At 54.0% G+C, this 9,332-nt stretch overlaps 1 protein-coding gene across 1 annotated transcript in view; it reads right to left on the bottom strand.

Moving 5' to 3' along the window:
- Positions 1 to 1,239: 1,239 nt before the first annotated feature.
- The window catches only part of LOC104411152 (trinucleotide repeat-containing gene 18 protein-like), a gene marked incomplete at its 5' end in the record, with an annotated part of 11,470 nt that continues 3,377 nt past the window's right edge, over positions 1,240 to 9,332 (bottom strand). Inside the window, 11 exons of the mRNA XM_010021506.1 lie at positions 1,240 to 1,718; positions 2,276 to 2,350; positions 2,830 to 3,066; positions 3,392 to 4,674; positions 5,220 to 5,384; positions 5,512 to 5,628; positions 6,320 to 6,428; positions 6,752 to 6,827; positions 7,112 to 7,229; positions 7,690 to 7,831; positions 8,661 to 8,822. Of these exons, the coding sequence (XP_010019808.1) occupies positions 1,512 to 1,718; positions 2,276 to 2,350; positions 2,830 to 3,066; positions 3,392 to 4,674; positions 5,220 to 5,384; positions 5,512 to 5,628; positions 6,320 to 6,428; positions 6,752 to 6,827; positions 7,112 to 7,229; positions 7,690 to 7,831; positions 8,661 to 8,822 (2,691 nt within the window). The remainder of the gene's footprint in view (positions 1,719 to 2,275; positions 2,351 to 2,829; positions 3,067 to 3,391; positions 4,675 to 5,219; positions 5,385 to 5,511; positions 5,629 to 6,319; positions 6,429 to 6,751; positions 6,828 to 7,111; positions 7,230 to 7,689; positions 7,832 to 8,660; positions 8,823 to 9,332) is intronic.

Below are 9,332 nucleotides of genomic sequence, written 5' to 3'. Positions count from 1 at the left end.
CTATGCGCCACGGCGCCGGTGGCCCGGGGTGGAGATGGTACGAGCTCAGCACCATGTGGTTTGTTTTAAGGACGAGCGGTAACATTGCAGGGGTGGCCCTCTCCCCGCCGAGTCCCGGCCTCCAGTCTCCAGTACCAGGGTGGAGAGTTTTCCATCTGTCCTTGTCTTAAACGTCTCCCCACCGGAGCCTGGGCCGGGCCCCGCTCCGCGTCCTGGCAATCTGTAGTGCGAGTCGGTGGTTGCAAAGATCAGTGCGTCTCTTGGAGTTGTGTTTTTAAGTGCAAGGATGTTCCATCGTTGCGGTGTTCTCCTCCGGTTGTCCCAACCCTGGTGATGCCAAAGGTCCGGTACGTGCCCAGCGGGAGCGAGGCAGCGGGTCAGCTCCGCAGAGGTGATGGTGGTGGTGGTTCTCCTGGAGCTGTGGGGAGGTTGGACGGCTGGATGGAGTGAGCTGGATGGTCCCATCCTGAGCCCGGGGTGGCAGTGGGGCTCTGGCTGTGGAAATGGTGCAGGTGGGGACGGTCACACTCTACCCTCATTCCCTTCAAATGGTGGGCGAGGGCTTCCCAGCAGCTCTACACCTCTGCTCAGGCAAAGCATGGGGCATAAAGCTGGGCGAGGGATGCCAAAATCCAGTTGTCTTCTGCACTCCAAGCACCAAGCAGCAGCTTTTCCCAGTGATTTTTTCCACACCCCCCCCTTCACTGCACACTCCAAGACAAGCTCTTTGTTCATCAAGTGTCACCCCCTCTCCATGCGCCTGCTCCCCCAGTGCCTTTCCAGGGCAGGAGGGACACAGAGGGACAGGGAAAGTGGGTTCAGACCATTTGTTCGAGGCAGTGGGAAGGCAGCATCCCAGACTGGATGTTGGCTTGTCTTCCCAGCCCGGAGACCTCTTCTGCCATCTCTATGCTGGGGCCAGCTCTGCTCTGCCCCTTCGTGCTCCACATTGCTGGGGCCTCCAGGGGAAGGGAACTGCAAAAAGGCGCCGAGAGGGTCGAGACGAGGCGCTGAGAGAGACTCATCTCCTTTCTCTTTCACCCTGTCCTTCCTAAAGGATCATGCGGAACTAAGGTCCGCAGAAGGCTACCAGGTGTCCTTCCACGTACAGGCGGCTTCCGAGCTACTGATGGGGGTAAATGACACAAAAGGGATCCCTCCTGCCCGGGGGGTCCCGCTGGTGAAATGATCACGAGACCCATGTGCTTTCCTGGACCAAAAGGAGGAAGGGAGAAGTTGGTCAAGTGTCACCTTACTTAAAGCCACTTCCAGAAGAGCCTTGGGGTTCAAGCACCACCACCTCCCAACAGCATCTTCCTCAAGTCCTGAAACTGCTTCCCCAACCCCTTTCCTTCAGCCCTCTCCTTCCTCCTCGTGTCTCTTGCGCTCTCCTGTCTGTAGTGTGACACAGAATTCATGAGCATTGAAAGAAACAATCATGTCGTCTGAACAGGCACGTCCTCAGGTTTGTCCCGTCCCTTTCCAGGGGGTGGCACGTGTCCCCTGGGCGGTCAGCAGATGACGGGGACCCCGTCGGTGTTGAAGATCATGCCCGTAGTGGGCTCGTAGGTCCCTGCAAGGTAGTAGAGGTCCTCACTGTCTTGGTATTTCTTTGTCTTTAGCATCTGCTCGTATTGATCCAGACCAACAACAAGACACTTGTGTGAGATGGTCTGGACATCGTTTTCATCCACGTGAGAGGACTGGTAGAGAGCTCGCTGCGTTGCAGGAAGGAGGGAGATGGAAAGAAAAGCAGCAATTAGATCTCAGAGCATTCACAGCATTATCTTCAACATGCAGGGAAAACATCCATTGCAACTGGCTGGGAATTATGCTCACGCTCAAGCAGAACTCCCTGTTCATCCCCACTCCCAGCCCCAGGGAGGAATATTAGGAATCTGCACAGTCCCACAGATAGCATGGACACAATCCATCCAGCATACTAAATCTGAGCCCTTGCTTCCACTCAAGCTCCCACTGATGGGAATGCTGTGGCTGCTGAGCACACAAGGGGAACATGGAGGCCAGGAGCCTGTCATCCTCACTTCAAGGATGCAAATGCAAAGATGGGTGCTGGATACCATCCCCCCCATTCCTCCCAGCACCTGCAGCTAATCCCACCCTCCCGAAACACCTATCCAAAGTCCTGGGCACTGATGACTGCGCAGCTGAGGCAAAAAGCAAGAGCCAGAGAAGCTCAGGGGGCAATTTCCCCAGCAGGATTTGTTACAGAGTCCCCAGCATCCCTTCCCAGCCTTCCCCCATCCTCACCAACCTCCATAAAGTCCTTCCTCTGGTTGGATGCCTGCAAAGCTGTGGACAGACTCCTGCCCGATTTCTGATCCCAGCGCTGTGTCCAGGTAGAAGAGAAAACAGAAACGAAAAGCAGGTGAGTTAGTTGGTTTTCCATCCCATCACCTCCTGCCACCACATGTGCCTTTAAAACCTTAACCCCTGTCCCCAGCCACTAGTAATAAATACTAAGAGCCTACTGTAAATCACACTGTACATGTGTGCTGAGCACCACGCCAGTCATTCTTACACTGCAGAACTCGATCTGGCTCTTGACGCTCTTTTACTCTTTCTGCACCAACACAAAAGTCTTTATTTCCTACAGAAGTCTTTTCTTAGCACCATAAAGCCCACCCTTCCCCTGTTCAAGGGGTAAACACCAGGCTCTTCCACACCACAGACAGCCCCCGAGACAAGAAACGATGGGGCCAACCCCCACTATGGTACCAGTAACTGGGCCATGGGTGTCTCCTCATCCTTGGAATCAAAAGGGAACCACCAGCTCTGCAGAGCTTGCGGCAGAGGAGACCAGCCTACCTTGCCTTCGTTGAGCTTCTTCCCAGGGTTGGTTTCTTCTGGGTGATAAAACCATTTGACCCGGACCACCATGTTGTTCCCCCACGACTCCCACATGCTCTGGATGCGGCCAATGTAGGGCAGGTTGGGGCGGCCGGCTGAGAGGAACACTGCACAGTCTCCAATGCGGATGATCTCCTTGCCCCGGACGATGGCCTTGTAGAAGAGCTTCCTGGCCTTCCCTTTCATTCCTCGTCTCTGCCAAGAGAGATTCACACAGGTGAGCGACCAGGGACCACCCTTGTTTTCCCTACCCACCACCGCTTGCCCTGTCCCGCATCCCACCCTTCACTGTTGGCAGCATCCTCAGGCATTCCCACAAAAAACTGGGCAGAGGGACACACCATGGCTCCCTCAGACACGGTGAAGGCCAACGCCATCTCCTTGCAAAGTGGAGACCTCGACTGGGCACACACCATGCCAGCAGAGCTTCACCACCCCAGAAGAAGAGCACAGGTAAGAGGCACCACAAGGCAAACACCAGCACCAAGCACTGTTGAGCAGCGGGAGAGGCTCCATTTACCTGTGTGGGTTTCCCAAACCACTTCCAGAGCTGCCGTGCGGGGAGGAACGCAGCGATCTTGGGCCTGTTCTCCACGGAAGGCAGGCGCTGGCGCTTGGCAAGCTCCTTGGTGGTGGGCAGGTGGATGCCCTCACGCTTCTTGGGCCTGCTCTTGTTGCCACTCTGCTGCTGCGCCGGCTGCTGTGCCGGCTGCTTCTGGCTCTGCGGGTGGGAGGACGCACGGGATTTCCCTGCCTGCTTGGTTTGCTTGGGTGGGAGGGTTTGCTGCACCGAGGAACTTGCCTGGGCTTCAGCTACTTCATCATCAGAGCTACAGGAGGAATCTTCATCCGTGGTGGAGGAGGAGGAAGAGCTGGAGCTCGATGAAGAAGAGGTTGATGAGGCTGAAGAGGAGGAAGAAGAGGAGGAGGAAGAGGAGCTGCTGCTAGAAGAGGAAGAGGAAGAGGAGTTGGAGGAGGAAAGGGGTGTGGATGCTCTTGAGCTGGTTGAGCTGCTGTCCTGGGCTTCCCCTCGGTTCTTCTCAGTCTCCTCTTCTCCCTCTGACTCCGAGCTGCTGTCACTGCTGTTGCTCTCAGACTCCTCCATGGCTGCTGGAGCGGCTGCCTTTTCCTCCTGGTCCTTCGAAGCAGTGAGGCTCTCTGCTGAGCCATCAAACTTCCCTCCAAAGCTGGCAGGGGAAGGGTCTCCCTCAGGTGCTTTGGCTCGAGAAGATTTCTGCTTGCCCTCCACACCCACTGCAGGGGAATAGCCCAGCCCCAAGAGACTCTTGCCATCCCTGCGACTGGCCAGGGACGAGTCTTCCAGCATCCTCATCGCCTCCTTCATCTTTTTTGTCTTTGGAGACATCACACCCTCATGGTCCAGCTTGATCAGGATTTCGTTCTCATGCTTTCTCTGAGCCTTGACCATGGTGGCAAACTCCTGCGTCTCTTCTGTGGGCCGTCCCTTCTTGGCCTTAGTTTTTGACGTTGAAGCATCGCTGGAGGTGAAGGCAGCCAGTGTCCCGGGGAGGTCGCTGTAGGGTTCTGTGGTGAGGATGCTACCAAACACAGCAGGCTGGTAAGTGGGTTGGGGGGGGCTGTGCAGCTTAGTGGAGATCTTCATTTTGCTGGCTTTTGACCTCTTTTCCTCTGTGGGAGCAGGAGATCCTCCAGTCGGCAGCGGTTGTGATTTTCGCGACCCCTTCATGCTTGGCTTGCCCAAGCAGGCTGGCTGCTCGGGGACTGAGGAGGCCACAGGTGAAGACTCAACCTGATCCTTCTCTTCTGGCAAGGCAGCCTCTTCTGCAGAGGGGAGGAAACACAAAGGCATGATGCTATGCATCCAGATGGGCTTTGTTAGCTCAGACATAACCAGACACCAGTGCTGACCAGTCTCTGGCCAAGGCTGGCTTGTTCCTGACTGCTTAGGTATCCCCACGGAGGCACAGGTCCTCACTGCTCACTCAACTAGGCAGCCTGACCTGCGAGTAGCTGACGGGCAATGCCCAGCGATGCTACTTCAACTGCGGGGGAACCAAACTGCAGATCTCCTGCATCTCTGGCCCAACTGATGGCTGCTGAGATGCTCAGCTGAAAATGGGACTGGGCTCTGCAGCGTTGACCGACAGGAGGCTCTCATAGCGCAAGCCAGGTTCTGAGCAAGCCTCCTGCAAACTGTAGCCACAGCAGATCAAGCTGATGCACAGATGCTCAGCACTTAAGCAGCGCATCCACTCCTCTCCAACTCTTGCCCCAAGAACAGCTCTAACTTAGGGAGAACTGTGGGGAGCTGTGCAAGGACTCCCAACTCCAAGGAATGGGCCAGTCTGGCAGTGGTGACAACCTACCAGCTTTCGCCTTGACACTTGGCTTTCTCCCTCGTCCTTTGCCCTTTGATACAGGCTCCTCTGACCCCAGTGTAGCTCCCTCTTTTCCTTCTCCAGTGTCTTTGCTGGATTTACGGCTACGGCGCTTGGTGCTCGGCACCAAAAGGGCCGGGGAAGGCTCAGCACCTGGAACAGAGATGGGCAAATGTAGTCAAATAACAGGTATCTAGAATCTCAGAAGGAGATGGCATGAAACTCTCTGTATTTCACAGGAGGGGAAATGCCATGCAAAAAACTGAACAGCAGGACTCACACTGGATCTTGTAGTCAGGTGGGAGAAGCCGAATGTGAGACAGGGGGATACGTCCTGTGTCCCCATCATCAAACTCTACTGTGATAAGATCACCATCCTCCTCCAGATCCAGGGCTCCTGTGGGTTGGGGGAGAGAAGAAGATGGGGATTAGGGACAGAGTACAAACCCCTTGTCAGGGAAGTGGGGACATGGGGGAAGACAGGGATCCTGCAACAGCTCCAAAGCATCCTGTCCCCACCCTTTCTAGGCTGTTTAGGGAGAGCATTTTGTCACTCCCCTCAGCAATCACAAGCTGCTGCCTTCCCCCTTCTCTCCAAGAGAAATAAGCTGTTACCACCATCTCTTCTTGCATGAGCTTCACTGGTTTATGACTTGTAAGTAATTCTTCCTTTATACAAGCATAGTGCAACCAGGAGCACAAAACCAAGACCAACCATGGTAGAATTGTTCAGGGATCTTCACTGACTTTTTAATGGGACCAGATGTGGGAGTTGAAAGCGTCAGAGGCAAAGCTATGAGTGTACAGGTGATTTAGAAACCTCCACAACCTAAGAAACTTTGGTGCCTGAAGCTAATTCTGACTTTAAGTGTGTTGACTATTGATATTTTAACTGCTCAGGCTACTTGCTATAAGAGCATATCTCCTGGACCAACAAGATGTTACTGAACCAGCATCATGCCCCAGAGGAGAGGAATAGGACCCCCAGGACATTCACAGCAGAACTCAGGGCATGCCCGACAAGCCTGACATCCCACAGGACTGAGACATCCCTGGTTCACAGCACAGAGCAGTCGGGGTGGCCTTACCTCGGACAACTGTCCCTGGGTAGAGGCAGCGGTACTGTTGGCTCCAGTAGGCTGCAATCCTCGTGCCCTCAGGCAGGAATCGCACAGAAGGAGGCTTCACGTCGATGATCTGCTCAGAGTAAGAGGAAGGCAATTACTGACGTTCCTGACACCAGCACACACCATCCTGCCACACCTGGTGTGTAGCAAAGCAGCTTGAAGAAGGAAAGGGACAGTTTTGCTGCTGGGAAATGCCCTCCTGCCTGCTCACAGGACAGTGTGAAAGACTACCCTTGCTGGCATACAGGCCTAATGTCCACTGCCATCGGGCAGTGACCCACACCAAGGCCATGGGAGCAGAACCAGGATATCCCTGCAGCCCCAGCCGGAAGCCTCCTGCACCCCAAACCAGGGCTCAATTACCAAGCACAGGCACCCTTTGGCCTCACATACCGCTTCCTGCAAGAGCTGCTCCAGGCAGTAGATGTGGGGACGGTTCCCCCTCTCGCCTTCCACCACCACACGGTATCTGAAACACAAAGGCCCCGTCAGACACAGCACATGGAAGACAATACCCTGATCAGCTACCACCTCCCTCTGAGCCCTACCACCACTTTAACTGAGAACGTTTAATGAGAGGTAATGGGACTTCCTTCAGCACTGACAAACCAGAGTGAACTCTCCTGCCCTCACTGCCAGGCCCTGTCAGTCTCTCTCCCGCCAGCTCTACACAACCCCCAGATTAATCCCTCGATCAATGATGCCCCCATTCACTGGCAGAGTCCAGGTGGATACAGCAAGCCCTCAACTCACATGTCTGGTGAATGCACAGTCTTGACATGCCCAGCATAGAGCAGCTTGTCATCCATGGGGATGAGGACACGCAGACCATCTTTCAGCTCATCCTTGTCGATTATGCAGGAGCGGGGAGCTGTGAGGTGTTGGAGCAAGATGGGGATTAGAGAGCACCATACAGGAAAAAGCAACAGCAAGGGGAGAAGGAAAACTCATACTCCCTCCATTCCCCTCCCCTAGGAAAAGACCAGTAAGCCCTTTGCAGAAAGGGCTCATTCTGTCTCCCTATCTCCTGGCAGCAGAAAATTTTGCCCTCTTGGTAATAACAAAAAGTCCCCCACTTTAGTAAGAATAATAAACCAGTTAATGAAAATAGGGCAGCTCAGAGACTGGGTTTCTTATCTAGATGCCACACTGGGCTACTCTGATAAGGCTTGTTTCTGGTAAGCCAAGCTGACTGGAAAAGAGGCATCTCCACCCCAAGGCCTCATGGCTTTGGGTAAGTGATGTATGAAAGCAGCACAAGCCTCCTATGAACAGCCCTAGGAAGCCTGCACAGCTCCTCTACCTGCACAATTACCTCCCCAGCCCCTCACCTGGTGTGGGTGGTCGCTCAACCAGCATGCTCAGTGGGATGTTCTCATCCTCTGAGAAGCTGCTGTCTTGGTTGGGTTCAAAATCCTCCTCTGCTGCCATGCTCTCCATGAGCTTGCTGACAGCTCCTCCCTTCCCTCGGTTCTGCAGGAGAGCAAGCAGCACGTCAGCTGGATGACAACAGGCAACAGCCTGATCCCATCTCACCTTCCTCCAGCAACAAATAACCTGAGGATACTGGGACAAACTTGTCTCCATCCTCAGCAATGTTAATCACACAGCAAGTTAAGTGGCTGTACCCAAACTTGCTTTTTGGTTGAACGAAGACCTCTGTTTTTCTGGCTTTACCCCAAGCATCATTGAGAGTGACCAAAAGCCATTTCACACCTCCAGCCACATCCTGGAGGTTAGGAGAGACACTATGGAGCAGACAGCTGTGGTCTGCTTTGCATTCACCACGTCTCTGCACAGTGTTCCCCAGACTGACTTCACTGAACAGGCAGCAGGCACTGATCCTGTTTCTTCTCAAAAGCCCACAATCCATTTCTTTCTGTTGCACCAGACCATAAACACTACACTCACAATGAGAAGATGCAGTAATGTGGGTTATGAGAGAAGACAGGCTGCAGCAATGGAGCAGAAACCAGTTGTGACCTGGCTCACTCAGTGCTGAGCAAGGCAACTCCATCACCACCTCCTTGGTCCTTGCTATGCAAGACTCCCTCCACCCCGTGGCAGCCTTAGAGAAAATCCTGTCTACTCAATGTGAGGGATGAAGGCAAACGAACACCAGATGGTAGCAGCAGGTACTGCCTGATCAAGTCTTCCTCGGATTTTAGGCTTCTCAAACCAGCATTTTGCCTGTAACACACCCAGCAAAACCTGCATGTGTTTTGCCTTCCTCACACTGCAACAGTCCAGGAAGAGAGCAGGACTCTGCCAGCCACCCTCCAGACTAGAACCAGCCCCTCACCTCTTTTTTCACCTCCTTGGCTTTCACCTTAGCTTTGCTCTTCTTGGTGGAGCCCAGGGCACTCGCCAGGCTGACACGAACATCAGATGGGGAGCTAGGGATGCCAGGAGGAGACATGGATGAGGAGGAGGAGCAGCAGGGTGCTTCTTTACCCTTCTTCCGCTGCTAAAAGGAAGAAAACACTCTCATCAGTAAAGAGAGGACTGGTACAGACTTGGGCCCAGGGAGAGGGGAAAGGTGGAGCAAAGCAGGCTGTGCACAGGAAGGATAATGTTCAGCCAGCAGTTAGTTTACTGACTGCACCACATCCTCTATCTCCCAGCTCTGCTTTCAGGCTTCACACATTTTGGGAAGAGCTTTTCATTACCCTAGAGAGCCATTATTGCCCATCAAACCTTCCCCCAGAGAGTTCCAAGAAGATCCCAGCTGGCCTTGTGTCACAACTAACTCGTCTAACTCTCTCCACCATCAGTGCTCCTCTATGACTCTGCCACAAATTGAGCTTAAGCCAGAGGGAGCTGAATCTTCAGCCAAGATGAAGAGCCAGCAGCACAGAGATCACTGCCACCACCAGCCAGGAAAAGCCCTCAGAAGACACCATATAAAAGGTGAACAGCCTTAAAGGCCATTGTGGGGGCCACAGCTCTGCAAGCAATTAAGGCTGTGCAGAGA

Source organism: Nestor notabilis, unplaced genomic scaffold (assembly GCF_000696875.1).
Source record: "Nestor notabilis isolate BGI_N333 unplaced genomic scaffold, ASM69687v1 scaffold22759, whole genome shotgun sequence".
Lineage (NCBI taxonomy): Eukaryota > Metazoa > Chordata > Aves > Psittaciformes > Psittacidae > Nestor > Nestor notabilis.
This window is presented reverse-complemented; position numbering and strand designations above follow the sequence as displayed.